Source organism: Pomacea canaliculata, linkage group LG9 (genome assembly GCF_003073045.1).
Source record: "Pomacea canaliculata isolate SZHN2017 linkage group LG9, ASM307304v1, whole genome shotgun sequence".
Taxonomy (NCBI): Eukaryota; Metazoa; Mollusca; class Gastropoda; order Architaenioglossa; family Ampullariidae; genus Pomacea; species Pomacea canaliculata.
The window spans coordinates 10,357,472-10,375,851 of NC_037598.1; the positions used below are offsets into that span (position 1 = coordinate 10,357,472).

Genomic DNA, 18,380 nt, shown 5'->3' on the forward strand with positions numbered 1-18,380 from the left:
TTCACATTTTTTACGAAAAGCTTTACTTTTTCATATAATGTTGTGCAAGTTGATCAAAGCATTCTGTGACATTGTGATGATGTAGAATTATTACCCCTCTCACTTTAAACAGTGTTGTTCAAATCATTTCCTAAAACCTTGAACTTTCAAAGGTGTCATTAAATGATAAAACAAACTATTACTTTATCTGCTTACCTTGTATACTAAATTTCCACTACTGTTGTTCTAATCATTTCTGCATATAATATTGGACAAACATGCATCCAAACTTATTATGTAAAGAATCACTACTTTTTGCACTTACCTTATTCTGTTAAAAGTGAATTGCATATTTTTTTAGGCATTAACTATTACAATTTATTAAAATGATATAGTTATAAGCCATAACAATAAAAGTAATTCAGAATATATATTCAGAAATACACCATTTAGTAAAACTGTCATCATAAACATGTCAAGCGTATTTCTTATAGCAAACTTTGTTCTCACTTCATCGTGTATAAAATTTATGTATTTATTTACTTTTGATTCAAACACTCGTCATAATTCATAATGGGTTGTGCTGGAGAATATGTTTGAAGATTAATTTCTTACAATTAAAATTCAAATAAAATAATATACAGAAAAATTCCACCATACCTGTTTTAAGGTTTCCACTAGGTATTTTGGAAATGACAGTTTTTATGTAAAGTGTTCTTTTCATCAGTGAGAAACTGAACAGGAGCAGTTTATTAATGTTACTCTTTAAATTTTAATTGAGAAGTTTGACTATATCATTCATGAAGTTAGTATTGTGAGTAGAATATTTTCAGCAAGCTGTCGTGCTAGGAAAAGGGGGAAAATGAGAGCTCCACACATCAGTGGCTGATTATCTTTGAAAGTAGCTTGAATCCTGTAACAGACATTGAGATTGTCTGCAGTTGTTTGTCATCTATATTTGTGGCTAAACACATCCATCTGGATTTGTTGCAAACAGTACAACATGGATGACATTGAATTAACCTGGGATCTTGTTTTGCGGATGCATTTTTGTCATGAGATGAAGATACCGACTTTGATGGAAACAACTTGAGTTTTGGTCTGCTTAGAAATTGAGATCATGAAGCCAAAGTAGGCATTGCAAGTTTTCATTGATCTTCTAATTAGTTTTTGATTTTTTTTTTTTTTTTTTTTGATTGGATTACCCAAGCTCGTCCTGTAATTTATACGAACTTCATCCAGCTTGTTGACAAAGTTCAGGAAAGTTTTAATGTTCTTCCAGTGGAGTTGAAGAAAAAAAAAAAAAACCAGTTGAGAAAATAAGTGACACCAAGAATATAGCAGCGATTTTGTCAGCAAAACTGTTGTCACTTTTCTTTTTAAATTTCACTAATGGAGGTTAATATCTGCTTTAGTTTTAAAGGTTATCAGAGAAATATAACATGAACATAAAAGTCATCCTCAGTTTGATGAATCTTCAACTTCTGTGAATAGAAACCAAAGTCAGCTTCTTTTGGGTATAATGAATGTCACCTTTATCATACTGCCATCTTTATTTGGGGAACAAATGTTGTGTGGAAAATGCATACATAAATTTAAGTTTGTGTTGTACAGGTATTTTGTTTTCCTTTTCCATAGTAGCTCTTCAGTCCTACAAAAGGGATGAATATAAAATGGTACTTTGTTTATAACAAAATCAGAATTTCAGATGACTTACAAAGTAATGATTTAATATTAGTTTTATAACCATCAGCTAATATCTGTATTGAATGTGATTAATGTTGTGTATGTAATTTTAACTGTTAGCCTTCACTTTTTCATGGCTTTGATATGTATACAATAATACTTCTAGGCACACAATGATGTATGCTTAATGGCTGGAGAACCTTGTGCTCACATTTGATTGAGTATTTTGGTACTGTATGATCAGTTTTGACTGCTCAGTGACGAAAAAAAAACCCCCAGTTATTTCTCCTTATTAAGTGCCATTGTAGTGTTCAAGAGCCATGTCTCAGTTGTCTGTAATGCACAGGGTACAAATATAATCTGACATTCAAATGTAATATGTTTAGTGGACGAGAAGGTATGTAGAAAGAGTTGAAGAGAAAAATGTTTCTCCTTTGTAGAGTTGATGCTAGTTGGGTGTTTTATTGATTAATAGTTTATTTATGGATTAGTTTTTCCCAAGAGTGTTTTCATATCCTTTCTAGAATGTTTACAAATGGATGACATGGTTATGACTTTTTTAACCAGTTTGATTTCCATATGGATTATACAGCTGTGTGGCCAGCTTTGATGGACTTTAAATGTATCTCTTCAATTAAATGTTACTTTTTCATCTTTTTTTTTTTTGAAATGTATGTGAAATGTAACCATACAGATTGCACTAATATTTGAATGTGTTACATAGGCTTACACATTTACATCTTATCAACACATCAGCAGTGGGTTTTTTGGTTGGGGTTTTTTTTTGTGTTTTGTTTTGCTTGCCTTGATGACTTTTAAGTTTTAAATCACTCACTCTTTTGTCATAGATAAACTTTCATAACAGTGTTCTCATCTGTAAACAATGAAAACATCTCATTTTAAGTATTTATCTTTATCATTTCTTCTAGTAAAGTAGACCAGCATACATTGTGATCTGTTTTCCTACAAGAAGATGCACTTTCAATCAAAGATATAAAATGCTAACAAAACTAACATCTAAAATGAAGAACTTATTGTAGATTACCCCAAAGACTTACTGTACAGGTAAAACATCCCAGAATCCAGGGATCAAATGGAAATTGAAAAAACAGATTGTTCCTGATAATTTTTTAATTCAGCCTTTTCTTTGCGTGTGTTTATGTTCTTGAATGCAGAACTACAAATACAGAATTGACACATACATTTGGTATTAACTGATGCTCTCTGACAAGTAGATAATTTTTTTTATCAACTCATTAATTACCCCAAAATTTAAAACTTCATATAACAAAATAACCATTTGAATCAAAGATATTTTCAATGGGAGGTTTGGCATAGGGCTAAACTCTGCAAGTTTCTGTTTCATTCATGTGCTACACTGGTGTGCAGTTGACAAATTTCAAATAAACAGATATAATTCTTATATGTCAAAAGTTGATATTTTGTGTCAGCTGGATATCCATTTGTGTGTAAGTGTATGCTTTATGAATGATCCAACCTGTGTGAAAGCTTAGTAAATTAAGCTTCTATTCACCTATATTTTGACAGGAAGAAAAGCTCATTTACTATTAAAATGTGATCGGTGATTTGCGGATTTTTGTCAGGCATACAAATAAGTTATATTCTAATCTTTGCTATTACAATGTGTACCCCAAGCTGATTTTTTTAATCAATATTGAGCAAAAAGTACATAGATTTTTTAAAATTGTGATTTTAATAGTACCAAGTATTTTTTCTATACCTCAAATAGCTTCAAAGCTACAAGTATTTTAATATTTTAATTTCCATATAAATTATCGCTTGCACATATGAATAAAATACTGATATTTAAAACTCCAACAGTTAAGTACTAAACTCTTAGTAACCCCAGAAACAGAAAGTACTTTCATAGCCAGAAACTGAAATCAATGAAGTAGGCAAGTTAGCTTTGTTTAAAAGGACAAACGATACTACTATGGTCACTGAAAAAAGAAATAACACAGAATGTTTCTTATTGTGCAAGTCATTTTCCAACATCAATTGCTCTAGCTTCCCAAGCCAGCATAAAAGTTGAGGTCACGAGACCACACACTTCCTAGTCAGTCTAATTATCTCATCTACTAATAACATTTCACATACTTAATGAACTGCAAAACTTGAAATTAATGTGTACGCTTACCAACAATCATTTTCATGGCATGGACCATGGAGGCGGAAACATTAATTCCGTCAAAACCAGAACACCAAGCAGGTTCAGTAATGCCATCCGCCATGTCGGCGATGGTCAGTGGAGCACAATCAGGTTTTACAAGACAGTTTTGTAGTTCAAAGAATGCTACGTTTTTTTACATCAATATTAATGTGTGTTTTCTGATGATAACAAATACCCATAGTCGAACTTTTCACATTTGATTTTACTTTTTAGCGCACTTTTTTGAAACAAAAGTTGCCAGTTTTTGGTATCAAGTTAAAGCATATTTTCTCCCCTAGATGATGAAATTGCCTATACTCTCACTCTTAGATCCTATACTTTTACACGGGATTAATCAGTGTTCAGTGGAGTAGGGAAATACATCTATGTTGTGTGTGTGTTTGTGAATGTGTTCTTGCATGCACAGTTTGATTAAAGGTTCTCCCTAGGACAGACTTCCATCTTTGAAGATGCCAGAGGTGGATATTGTCAGCTTTATTTGAAATCCTTCTAAAGATTCTCACAGCTCCACCTGAGTCTACAGACACATTATTAATCTGAAAACTACAGAACTTGGATGCCACTGCTGAAAGTATTGTCTCACGACATGAGAGGCCCAGATCCACGTCTAATAAATGGTCTTTTGCAACACTAGACTATTAGTCTATCAAGCGAGTGTATTTATCATTGTAATATTTTCATGTGTTTCTTTATAATTCATATACTCTGTTTTCCATCTCCTGTTTGTGTTTTTTTTTTATTTTGAATTTGATGGGAGAATCTACACATGAGGTCATGCAGAATCAAAGCATTTTTTGTGGACTTTCTGCAACCAGTGTAAGTTGTTTGCAGATCATTTTTGCAGATTTTATTAAATTTTATTTGGACTTCTCAGAGACCTCTCATATTTACTAATCTTCTAAAATGAAAACAAGTTGCATAAACAAATTTCTGTAAAATACGTACATTTCGTTAATTTCAATGTATTTCATACAGTTTAATTTTTTTTTCTGGAAACTCTTCGCATTAAGTGTATTCTACTAGGTATAATTTTGGAAAAATAATCATAATAGTCACTAATCGTAATATAATTTTTAGTGGTAAATTTGCTTGCTTTTTTCTATTTTATTACATTTGATCCTGTTGTGTGATACCCTGCTGTGTTATATATATACACACTGGATTTTTACAAATTTGTCTTGTTTTTCCTTTAATCTCCTTCTCAAACCTTTCTGCACCATTTGCTGATGCCATTCCATGCTTGCAGTTATTTCTCAGCTACAGTGTGTTTCTCTCTCTTCCCTATACCTGTTATCCAGTCATAAACCAGTTCAGTGCTAACCATTGTATTTAACTTCCTGCTTAATCTTACCGCCAGCTTTTTGTGCATTGAGATATGTGTACTAGTCCAAGTTGACTGGGAAGATAATTATTTATTGAGAATATAAAGCATCTCTGAGCTGATATGTGACATATTTTGGTTCACTAAAATCTGTTTTAGAGTATATCACTAACATTTATTTCACTTTTTTAATATAAAAACAGAAGAAGCATAAAAATAAAAAAGCCTTTGAGTAATATCATTCAAATAGTAGATTCCCAGATATTGTGCTCATTCAAAACCTTTTTGTCATAAGTAAGATAAGCATTTTTCTGGCAGTTTTGACATTAGGTTATAGAATAGCCCAGGTTCATAGAGACTGCCAGTTTATAGGTTCTGATAAATAAAGCCTGTAACCTAAGGGAAGTTAACAGAAGTTTTAAACTATGTCTAGTGAAATGAGGAAAGATGAACAAATGCTTGCTAATATAACTCCTGACAGGACTGACGTTACAGGAGAGTAGCGATGAAATTTTCTAATTATTCATTATTGCAGTTCTCAAGATAAACTTAATGTGGCACCAAAGTAATGCTTTGCATTGATTTTATATGCACAAAACATGCATTTTAGATGCATTGAAAGGTTACACAATCAGTAGTGTCTTAAAAGTAGCATGGTTTGGTTAATGTATGATCCCCATGTAATGTGAAGATTTTGTTGGTCTTGCTGTGTCATGTCAGTGCTGGTTTCAAAATCAGGAAATTAAGTTTGTACACATGTATTTTCTAATCCCCCAACCTTTTTTTTTTTCATTTCTGCAGGACAGTTAGAAATTTTATTTTAACATTGAGTTTCTTTGTATTCCTTTAATGTTATAAACAACATGGATTTTAAGTCTATATTACAAAAGGAACCTTGTGATCACAAACAAGTCAGTTTAAAACAATTTTCAGAAAAATATTGCTTCAGCTAAGAAGAGTAGATGTTGCAGTGATCTCTCTTTTTTTAAGTTTTAATATATCATCATAACCATCCTGCAAAATCAAATAAAAAGAAGAAAAAAGTATTTTTTTTTTAAATCCTAAGAGGATTGTGTTTCTATCCTGTTAAATGCAGGAATTACATTTTACTCTGATGGGTGTGTTACCTGAAATTTGATGTGTTTACTGTCACACACTTTTAGAGAATTTGTGTGTATGTGTGGGACATGCATGCAAGTGTGACACTCCCATTCATGCAAGTGTATGTGTAAATGTGTTTAGTAAAGTGTGGAAGGGAGAGAAAGGTTGAGGGGAGGTACAGACAATAAATATAAAGAACTTTATTTATTAGGTGACACTTGCCCAACTCATATCATTTTTTTGAATCTATATTGCTCCTTGTTTGCCACCTTTGTTTTTACTCATATTTATTGTCTGACCCTGCATGTAATATGCTTCTATATAAAAGAGATAAGTAAAAGAAGAGTTTTTACCTGGTGGATGAACTACTTCCACAAATCACATACAGTATATTTTGTCTCATTAAAAAGTATTTTCCCATTTTTATTTTCTTGTCTGCAATTATTAATGAGAAATGGACGAAAAAAGTTTTGAAAAGCATTTAAATCAAGCTGATGAGCTCAGCCCATATGTTTTTGTATCATGAAGTGAAATAAGATTTTCTCACTCTTAGCAGTTTTTTTTAGCACTCTTTATAGCTTACTGATGAAAGAAAAATTATGAGTCAAAGGATGTGGCATTCGCTTCTCTGATACTTTAAACTAATTTTTACAGATCATGTTTTAGAAATAACTCTCTCTAGACATTTACTATTAGACATATATATGTAAGTGTGGTGTAAGCATGCACTGTTGAAATGAACAGATTCCCTACAATAATAAAATCATTTGACTAGATGGTGTTAAAATATCTGTGTTATTTTTATGTCATACAGAACAGAGCCAAGGGGGTGCCAATGTGTACTAGGAAACGTCACATGTCTCTGGCATGCCACCACATCCGTGCTTCTTTCGACTGTGCATCACAGAGCAACAAAACATTCGTGGAGCTCTGGCCAATATGCAACACCAGCACTTATCATTGTGCCATGCAAACAAAGGAAGGCCAACAAAAGCAGAGAATTTACCAGCAGCATAAAAATTGAAGAAAGTGCGGCTTCCTTGCTGGAGCATTAACAAAAGAAGACCTACTCTGAAGAAGAAAGAGTAGTATGGATGCACCTTTCGCTATACCAATAACCCTCCTTTCTTCACCAATGTATAAGGACTTAGCTGATGTTGCTTTCAGTTAGCTGCTACCACACTACATGTTACTATCCTAATGACGAGAAACCATTGCTAGTTACCATAGCACTTATCATTTTCTGTCTATGAAGATTCTGATTCTGTTGTCTTTAATCCATGTAGTCATAGATGATCTGAAGTTTGAAAGCTGACAAGTACAGCACACATCCATATTGATCATAGTGCAGTTTTGCATTTATCACCGTAGCCTAAATATTATTGTAATCTGATCGATAATCTGACCTTCACATATGCATGTAGTGGTTTATATTTGTGTTCTTTGCGACACTAAAAGACTGAAGCAGAAGTGATGTTTTTCTGCTGTCTGGTGAGCTTTATTGCCACTGTACTTGTATGTGAGCAATTTGTTGTTGTTAGTGATACATCATAGTGTAAAGAACATCTGCCAGGATTGAGCTGTATTTGTGTTGCAGTAGAGCCACATTACATTTCCCTAGATGCAGCAGATTCTGAGCATCTTACCATGTGATAGTTCATGCAAGCAGCAGTGTTGTATCATGTATTTTGTTGCTCCTTTTAAAAGTAAATAATGTTGATCCTAATTGTGACAAGTGTTGATGTTAATAATAAGAATAATTTATTGTCAAATGCATAATTCACTTGTTTTCTTTAATTTTCCATGATTTAACTATGAAGCTGGTTTTCTCTGGATAATCTATCAGTTTTTGTTTGGTTTTAGTTTTGGAAGGGGAGGTATGTTTTTCTTGCATATAGCAATCTAATTATTCAGTCCTAAAACTCCAGTGTCTGAAAATTAGACTAGTAACTTAAGTCTTCATACAGCATTAAGAGTTTTGTGCAAGGTCCATAAAACTGCTACAGAAACTATTTTTGTAACTGACCATAGAATCACAGAATATCAGCTCCATTGGCATCGACTGCAAGCATCATGTGTACCCATTATTGCCAGTTCATGCACAGAGTGCTCATAGTATTTTTTTTTTGGCTCACTATGAAGAATGCAATCGTGTTTGGATATTTCTGAGCACTGAGGACTTGTTCCTTTGCAGTTATTTCATGCAACTGCATGGCTGATCCATACTTGTAAAGTTAATGTCATGCATTGCATGGTGTTAGTTTTGGAAACAATACCTAAGCTTTCTGGGTTTTTATTTTTTCCGTTATAGCTTTAGTCCTAGGTCAGGCGCTAGGTTGTTTACCAATGGTAGCAGTGTGTTGGGGAAACTGCATATTCATTCAAGCATCTTGTGAAGTGCACACTTGGGTAAACAAACTTGTTGATCATGGAATAAGAAATAAGATAGTAACACAGAAGATAACTTACCTATTTCATTGACCTCCATATTTTGTTGTGAATGTGTTCGTTGTCCCATTACACTTACAATTAAGATGGTTCTACCCTTGGAATTATGCCCAGTCCTGATCTATTTGCACTTACCCAACTCCATAACCAACCATAATCTATTACTGCTCATGTCTTCAGATTTAAGGTATTTTCTTAATAGTTACTAGTCTTTGAGATTGAGTGCAGACGACAGGCTGTGCTTAGTAGATACAACAGACCTGGTTACTCCTAGGATTTTGGAGTGGCTAACAAATTGCTGTTTTAGAGCAAACAAAAAATGTTTTTTGATTTTCAGTTTTTGGTGTGCTTCCTGTTATTAGTCATGTTGATTTAGCCTTGGTATTTCAATGGAAAATAAAAGATTTCTAAAATTTACTGAACTGATCCATGACAAAGGAATACCTAATTTGTGTACAGCATTGTGACCTAATAAAATACTTCTTGTTCTGTCAAGAATGCTTTTTTTCTGATTAAGAATACTCTTCATCTTAGTCTACAGTACCCAGGTCTAGCACTGGGGCCAGCCCAACCACCCTCTCATGGAGCATTGCTGATCTCAAATAATGTTTACTTTTTTCTTGTTCTTCACCAACAACAGAAACTGGCAGTAAAACTCTCAATGTTAGTGTGACATCGAGTACAGTGTCTAATAACATGTTAAATAATACACCACCGTCTTTACTCCCTATACAGCTGGTTTTTTTTATTGGTAGAACTGACCTGCTTGAAAATTGTTTCCCCTATTTTGAGTTCTGTGCTTTACAATTGAAATTCTTAATTTTTATAATCATTGTGAAGTAGCAGATAAAGATATACTGTAACAACACTAAGGAAGGATCAAATTTCGCCACGCTTCTTTACCACTGAAGATTTTCGCCAGCAGATCTCTGAACATTCCTAGAGATTTTATTGAATAATCATGTGTGCCAGCACCGGGATGGTTTGCTGGCTGCATTATGTCATGTGCTCCTGCACCATGCCTCCAGTTCTGAGATGACAGCAGCAGATGTTTTCATCTAGTTTGATACCAGTTATTTATGCAAAAGCAATTTTTGAAAATATTTTTGTGTAGGATTGATGATGCTTGCCTTAACAGCATAATGCTTAAATTATGGTGATAATTTTGTTGAAGGGTTTTTTTTTACTTATTTATTTAGTTTTTTTTTTTTTTGGTTCTTGGTTTTTACATAGAAACACTAAGTACATTGGTTCAGTGGTAGACTTATCAACAGAGCTTATTAAAACTTATCAGAAAATAACTGATAAGTAGTATAATGAATTTTTTTGCTCTGGGAAGACATTGCCATATCTACTCATGTTATGCCAACGGTTTAAACATGATCAGGTCAAATTGCTCATGGACTTATACAACCTTTAAAACAAACACCAAAATGTAAGCAGTGAAAGAGTTCAGATAAAAAAAAAATGACCTGCATGGTAGATTTGACTATTATTAATATTAACTTATTTGTCAAGGGGTTTTGAGAATGTCCTAATGCTAATCAATGCTGAACAATGTTCGCAGTGGTGTATATGTTCAGTGTTCCTATATCTTTTTCACATGTACACATACATGGATAAACTGTTACACATATTTTTTGGCATTCATGTGTTTTGGTGTAATGTTCAGCTGAAGTTTGTCTTGCTCTAATATCACAGGCTAAAGACCAAAATGATATATGCTGGCAATGCATGTCCTCTGCTGCGTTTGTGGTAAACGATCTCAAGGTTGAGATGAATGTAATGTTTGACAGCTCCCAAAATCATCTAGGCTCTCTAACATTTCCTTATTTCTCACAACACAAATACATTTTTACATAAGAAATTCTAGTTTACAATGTTATGCATCTGTACCATTCAACATGTTCTATTTATTCACGAGGCTGTCATATTTCCTAACAAATTTTATTGTCCGTGCACATTTTAAGTATTGTGATATCCTCTCAGGGCAGCTCAGTGCATAACCGTTAACGCCTCTCGTCAATACACTGAGGCTTGGCTGTCCTTGGGTCAGATCTTGTCTCAGACCCACTGGAGGTTTCCTTTCCTTTATGTTTGGCAGATATAGCCTTAGTTGATGCTGAATCACCAACTCCCCCATCCTCTCACAGCAGTTCCTTTACTAAGGTGAGACCACCCTCACAAACCACTTCCATTCAAACCTTGGTAAAACTATGCCACAGCTACATTCTCAAACACCATAAACTTGGTGCACCCAGCAGTAACCGTACTTCACATTTTACAGCAGCTGTGTCACACCATTCTAACTGGACAAAGGAGAAAACTTGGAAGGATCAAATTGCATGTTTTCTAAACAATTTTCTCATAATGGCAGCAAACATCAAAATTGCTGCCATTTCTGATATTACCAAGAGAATAACATAAAATGACCGTGAAAGCATTCACTCTGCACATGATGCTATCTTTTATTTTGCTGAGGGATGACAGCATCAAACTTTTGTGGACAGATACATTTCCATGCTGAAGTGCATTGTGGCAATGACTAGAATGCACTGCCTTCTTTGTCCTCTTGTCTAGCTTGTCTCATGAGGCAGAAACGATTGCTGCAAAAAGAAAAACAGAAAAAAAAAAATCAATTCACATCAATGGTAAAAACTCCTTATTTTCATGGCTTGGGAGTATTTTAGATCCATCTTCTATGCTAGATATACACTTATTGGAAGATCAGGGACAATTGATGCTATTCTGAGCTTGTGTGCTGTTGCCATTAGTAATGCATGCTATTTAAGCTGATATTTTGGCTTTCATGAAAGATGAAATGTTTCATGTCAAGGAGACAGATGCAGGCTTTTCTAGAAAGGAAATCTTAAGAGGAGTTAGATGTAAAAATAAAATTGTCATGGAAAGAATTGTGATGCTGGCTTAAAATCAAGGTTGCGGAGATGGACATCCGGCACTCTCCATTAATTCCAAATTAAAATCATTGATCGATGCAAAAATCTATGCACACACACACCTAAACACACACAAAAAACCCACTTGGAGCAAAACTTCCAAAGGACCACCACCACATTTTCTCGATTACTTGCCCATAGCACGCACATGTAGAAAGTCCTACACAAGATAGCATGCATGTACATATATTCTGCTCCAAACTACACATGCACACAAATCTGTACTCCATACCTAGATCTAACCTGCACAAGTGTTAAAAGTCTCACCTGCCCAAATAATCCTGAAAGGTAGCCACATAGGTAAGCCCCAAATTTGTTTTCTCTTGTACATACTGCTGGATTAAAACAGGCTGAGAAACATCCACCTCTAGCCACACCTCACTGTCAATATAGCCATAAAAAAAATTAATTCTGATGTGAACAGAAGATGACAGTTACCATCATAAGATACTGGCTCATTTCATAGAAGATTAATCAAGTAGGACTTAAAAGACTACACCAACATTTGTCATTAATTAAAAATTATCCAGAGATAAAAGTACTTCAATGATATTTTAATACCCATTTATGGAAAGAGCAGAAAAAAAGTAAAAGCTATTTAGGCTATAGGATGGTTACATAACCCTGCTCCCAAGAACTCCCTACCCCCATTCCCCAGTCTGGTATACCGCAGTAAAGTAACAATAAAATTTCATTGTAGAAGACATAATAAACTAGTTTAAAATTCAATGTATTTTTGATTCTACAGTAAAATATCTCCAGCAAAACATTATTCCTGTAATATTAAACATTAAAAAATAATAAAGATATCTGTGTTCCCACTTCTTATGTAAGCTGATAAGGATGTTTTCTCAAGTGATAAACAAAGCTTACCCAAATGGCCTCAGAAGAGTAGAAGAAAGACTGAGGATAGATTTCACAACCCTGAGGCCATCTGGTCCGCCATCAAGTGCACGAAGATCCTCATATCTGTAAAAGCAATCAAAGGTACCAGCAAACCAATGAATTGATAAAGCTCTCGTGTGCAAAACCACTTGGTTTACATCAAATGCAATATAGTAGCACAAGCAGATGATAGCAAAACTTTAAAAGAAAATATGGTCCTGTCATTTTGCTGAAAAAAAAATCAGCTAGAAAAAATAAAAACAGTTCAATGGATGGCAAAGGACTAAGGCAATTTTTCTTCTAGTGGTCCAAACAATGTTTTTGGAAAGAAGGCCTGATTGATTTAGCTTGTTTATTGACAGTATTTCAGCGTTCACGTGAATAATGCAGCACATTCATGACATGGAGAGATAATTCAGACCTTATTTAGCAAAAAATTCTTCACAGCTGGAGTACTGCACATTTCCAATATGTGTGTGCATAATGAGAAAAAAAGTGAAATGGAAAAGTTATTAACCAGACAAGAAGAGAAACTACTCCGAACTTCATTTACACAGAAGAATGGGTTACTTCCCATAACACCATTAAAATGATAATTTCTTCTAGGCCAGCAAAGAGAGGGGTGTTTGATAGGTAACAATATCAGAGATAAAAAGTAATCTGATGCTAAATAACACTACTTATATTATCAGCTAATATGATTACACCCATAGTTTCGAAACTCCAGCAGAAGGAACAGTTGCATGAATCCTACCTTACATTCCAGTGCCATACTTTAACATTGCTCATTTAAATAAAAAGAAAAAAAATCAGGTGGTGTTTACTATTGACTTTACTATTGAATTACTTTTCTGGAATCCTTGCTTATTTCTTGGAATTTCATAACAAAAGACTTCAGAACAGTGTATGAGCTTTTCTTTAGTTACGAAATGCTCTTCCTCTAGGTAAATAATGCTGCTAAACTGCAGAAGATTTATGGTGCTGTCACTGGCTCACAAAAATTACAGTAGCCTTTATAATACTTGTAAGTAAACAGACCATATAGAAACTCACTCTATTATCTGCTTCTCCAGGCCAGGAATTTCTTCACTGGAAATATAAGGGGGGTTGCTAACAATAAAATCAAATCTGTCTTGTTGTTTAAGTTCATGCAAATCTGAAAGACAAAAACTGAAGAAATAAGTTATAAAAATACTTTGAAATGACCTTAACATGTCACTGACATTAGGAAGCTTTATCAGGCTTACATGTAAACATTAATCTCAATGTTTCTGAAAAACAATACAAAGATAGTTGTAGAATCCATTTGCAAAAAAACTTCTTGGGATATTTTATTTCCCTTTTGAAAGGCAAACATAAATTGACTTGAATTCTATCTTACCATCACTAATGGTCATGGTAATGATAACAGCATCGTCTATCTTTGTGACATATTTTTCAAAAGCATATGTGAAATTTTTAATGTTCTAAGCCTTGCACCTTGCAGATAGAATAGTTATTCATATAGACTGCTGGTTTTCATACCTTGTAGTGAACTAACCTATCATTAAAAAAAAAGTGATTAGCACTTAAGATGCTGCTCAACCAAACCTGACTTTTGTTTATCTCTCAACCTTCCACTCATGCAAAAAACCTTATATGAGAAGATGAAAAACCTTTGTCCAAGCATACATCAGCTTGATACACTTCCAATCTGTCTGCTAAGCTAAGGCGCTCTGCATTTTCTTGAGTCAGGTGACAGGCATCACTCGAAATGTCGAGACACACAGCTCTCATCTGCATAAGTAACACAGGTAAACATAAATTTTCTTTAACACATATACAATTTCCATGTGCCGAAGACACATCATTTTAATATTCTTATTTGTGCATGTTTCTCTGGCTCATTCACACATACATTTCATAGAATCTGCACATAAATATATAACAAATATATAACAATACTAATAATGTGAGATACTGTATAGCATATCACACTTGGAATGCAGCTATTTCTAATAGCACTTATCAGAAAAGCCTGAGAAATAAATCTAAGATTATCAACAAGGACACTAAATAATATTAAAAAAGCCAAAACAAAAAAACCAGTATCAGAAAAATAACTAATCAGGCAAAGTCAGGCAAATAATAGATTAAAATATGCATGGATTCAAAACAAAAAAAGATGCATTAAGTCCCTTCATTGACCTGAGGAAACTTTTGCAGCAATGACAGAGTTATTGCTCCTGAACCACAACCAACTTCCAGGAACCTTCCTTTCTGCAGGTTTTTCTTTTCAATGCTGTCTGCTGCATGTCCTACAAGTTCCTAAAATATTACAAGATGAATAATGGTAGACCATTTACCATCTCACAGAAAAATGCACCAAAAAATGCATATACTAAAGAATCAACACAACATGGTTTTCTCTCTTTGAATAAACACTGTTCAATCACTGACATAAAAGTTTATATGAATATCATTCCAAAAAAAAAAATAGAAGATAAAACATTTTTTTAAGCATATGTGCTTTTATTTTCAATAAATATTTCAAGTTCAAAAGCTACAAAAACTTAACATTCTGTTTTATAACTGATACTTTTAAGCTCAAAGACTTTAGATATATTTAATGAAACATCTTGTAATTAAATTAGTTATATAACTCTTTCTCTAATTTACATCATGGACTCCTCCAGTCTTTGTATGTCACTTATCAGCTTTTGCATTTTTATAATAAACTCAAGGCAGCATCATACTTTCTGTGGTGATATTACTGTGTAGAAAAATACAACTGGAATGGTCTTATTCACCATGTTCTTATTATCCTCCTTCCTGTTAACTATCCAGACTCCATTTCAAGTATTTTGTTCAGCAGTTGATATCCTCAATCTCCATATTCTCTTCACCAAACTCTATTTCACTGGGCAGCAAACTTCACTACACCAGTCCCTTTACTTGGAATGCTCTTCCATTGGCCCTCTGCCAGCCTCTTTAATTGGTGCCTTGGCATTTTAAAAGACTTCTTTCAAGTGACTTTCAAAAATTCTCTAGCATGGGATCAAAGCTCTCTAAATGTATTCTCCTCAACTCTTACCTCTGTCTCAGGAGTAGGAATGAAGACAGGAGGCCGAAGAACGAGAACCAGGTCTCTGAAATCCCACTCTCCCAGGATGTACTGCACTGGCATACTATGAACAGAAAAACAGTAGGAAATTTTGCATGGCAGTTATCATGTAATTTTTAACTGTAAAAAATGGTCACATTAGTAGTTCTGTTCTCATTGTATTGATAGAAAATGAGTCATGTAAGCATAAGGAACAGATAAGGTAATATTAGTCAAGACATAGTCAAGACAATTTGTCTAGGAGCACAAAATGATCAAATTCTGCAAGGAAATTTTAAGGAAACTGATACAAAAATGCAGCATTAGCAGACACTTACTGTTGGAGTCTTTTTTTGCACATCTCATTGACTTGCTGTACTTGCTGGCTTGTTAACTTTCTTGTTTTTGGTACATTGTACAGCTGAAAAAAAATCCACAATCATATTCTTACTTTGATTAACATTACAAAGCAGTTCAAATAAGTCATTATTTTATGTTAAAAACTATAAGAATCATAACAGTTAAAACTATACATTCTAAAATACTATCATATTGTAGGTATGATACATGTTGTTACAGTCCTTACCGTTTTTTCCCCGAACGACGAATGCTACCAAATACTCCACACTGGCTCTAGGTTCTGGCACTCCACTTTTTTTTAAAATCTGTGCCCAGTTTCTACAAATGTCTCCTACAGTCCTAACCCTCGCCCTCTGTCCTGGATGATAATGCTCACAAGCACGTATGGAAAGATTCCTAAAAAATACAGGATGCATAACACAGAACATATTCTCACGGAGCAGACACAAAGTCATTGCATACTTTCTCCCCTGAGAGTGGACCTCTGTACAACCATAAAACGTTCGCCTGGTACTTTTCATGCACTTCATCAAACACGAAGCATATCGCAATGTTTTCAGCGGAGTCGCCATTCCTATCTGTCAAGCTGAATATAATCGCAGTACCGCTGTCTAAATTGGTTATTCCAGATTACATGGATGTGAAATTCTGTCGCGTTGTGATTGATTCAAGGGGGAACTGAAAGCGTTATTAGAGACGAAAGGTGACAAGCATGCCGTGTGCTGTCTGCTGTAACCGGAAGTAGAAGTCTCGACTATTTGAACAGAACCAGAGGAAAGGGAGGATATTCCTGCGGATACGTGGTCGAGAGCTTTTAATGGTTACATCCCTTGCAACGTGGACTTCGAACTGTTTGTGCGCGCGCGCGCAGATTGAAGTTTTATTTTTTTTTAACAGTTGCATAACTAGTGTTTAAATCTCCTACCTTGGTTACTGATGTGATGCTTTGATACCCGTAATGAGGGGGTTCTTTTAGTCCAACAAACAAAATAGAAGACTTTAAATCGTTAGTCTTCGATAGTACAGATGGGTACGTGTTGTTTAGAGCCAGTCGGACCAGTAGTGGATGAAATTGCCGCTGTCCTCTTGCAGCTGTCCACAATAAATTGATATCTGATTTTCTGAGGAAGTAAAAGCTCCAGAAGGAAAGGGTTGGGTTCTGATCCATTCCATGCCTTAGACAAGACGAGCCGCTTACTGACCCTTCGCAGTAAAACTTTTTACACTCAAAAAAGAGTTAAGAAAGACGGCTAAGGTAAGTTTCCCATAGATAGGTACAGTGTTTTAGGCTCAATGATAGGTATGTATGGGTCTCCGCTTCAAAGCAGTGTGGCGATGATCGTCTGTATGAGGTTCTGACTTCAAACTCTATTTGTCTGATCCTCACTTAATTTTACAGGTTTCATCTTTTCGTCAAAGGGAAGGTCATAGTTTATGTTTGATCGTGTAGTTTGCTCCACATCATGTTTATTTTATTTTTACCTTTTTTTTAAATTTTATATTACACAAATAGAGAAAACAAAAAAAGCAAACATTTCGATCAGTACTGATTCTCCACACTTTCCTCTTTCGTCCTTGGAAAAGAGGCAAACCTCTAAAATTTCAATAGCAATCATATTCAGTGGCGTAGGAAGATGTTCGGCGTTGGGGGCGTCACTCACTCACTCACTCACTCACTCACTCACTCACTCACTCACTCACTCACTCACTCACTCACTCACTCACTCACTCACTCACTCACTCACTCACTCACTCACTCACTCACTCACTCACTCACTCACTCACTCACTCACTCACTCACTCACTCACTCACTCACTCACTCACTCACTCACTCACTCACTCACTCACTCACTCACTCACTCACTCACTCACTCACTCACTCACTCACTCACTCACTCACTCACTCACTCACTCACTCACTCACTCACTCACTCACTCACTCACTCACTCACTCACTCACTCACTCACTCACTCACTCACTCACTCACTCACTCACTCACTCACTCACTCACTCACTCACTCACTCACTCACTCACTCACTCACTCACTCACTCACTCACTCACTCACTCACTCACTCACTCACTCACTCACTCACTCACTCACTCACTCACTCACTCACTCACTCACTCACTCACTCACTCACTCACTCACTCACTCACTCACTCACTCACTCACTCACTCACTCACTCACTCACTCACTCACTCACTCACTCACTCACTCACTCACTCACTCACTCACTCACTCACTCACTCACTCACTCACTCACTCACTCACTCACTCACTCACTCACTCACTCACTCACTCACTCACTCACTCACTCACTCACTCACTCACTCACTCACTCACTCACTCACTCACTCACTCACT

At 35.1% G+C, this 18,380-nt stretch overlaps 2 protein-coding genes across 2 annotated transcripts in view; one reads left to right on the forward strand and one right to left on the reverse strand.

Moving 5' to 3' along the window:
- The window catches only part of LOC112571443 (synaptoporin-like), a 64,078-nt gene extending 53,716 nt beyond the window's left edge, over window positions 1–10,362 (forward strand). Inside the window, 1 exon segment of the mRNA XM_025250421.1 lies at window positions 7,093–10,362. Coding sequence (XP_025106206.1) covers window positions 7,093–7,124 — 32 coding nt within the window. The 3' untranslated portion in view covers window positions 7,125–10,362.
- Window positions 10,363–10,611: 249 nt separating this feature from the next.
- Window positions 10,612–16,764, reverse strand: LOC112571441 (hemK methyltransferase family member 1-like). The gene is made up of 9 exons (XM_025250419.1): window positions 16,237–16,764; window positions 15,989–16,071; window positions 15,642–15,735; window positions 14,756–14,875; window positions 14,224–14,344; window positions 13,622–13,724; window positions 12,557–12,652; window positions 11,951–12,064; window positions 10,612–11,332 (listed from the first exon to the last, which is right to left on the reverse strand). The coding sequence occupies exons 2-9, from the start codon at window positions 16,009–16,011 to the stop codon at window positions 11,272–11,274; spliced, it is 732 nt and encodes a 243-aa protein (XP_025106204.1). The 5' UTR covers window positions 16,012–16,071; window positions 16,237–16,764; the 3' UTR covers window positions 10,612–11,271.
- Between the last annotated feature and the right edge of the window lie 1,616 nt (window positions 16,765–18,380).

Coding starts and splice junctions, on each gene's coding strand:
- LOC112571441 (XM_025250419.1), bottom strand. CDS start 16,011: ATGTGCAAAAAAAGACTCCAACA. Junction 12,065..12,556: donor ACTCTTCTGAGGCCATTTGG/GTAAGCTTTGTT, acceptor CTATATTGACAG/TGAGGTGTGGCTAGAGGTGG. Junction 11,333..11,950: donor TTTCAGGATTATTTGGGCAG/GTGAGACTTTTA, acceptor TTCTTTTTGCAG/CAATCGTTTCTGCCTCATGA.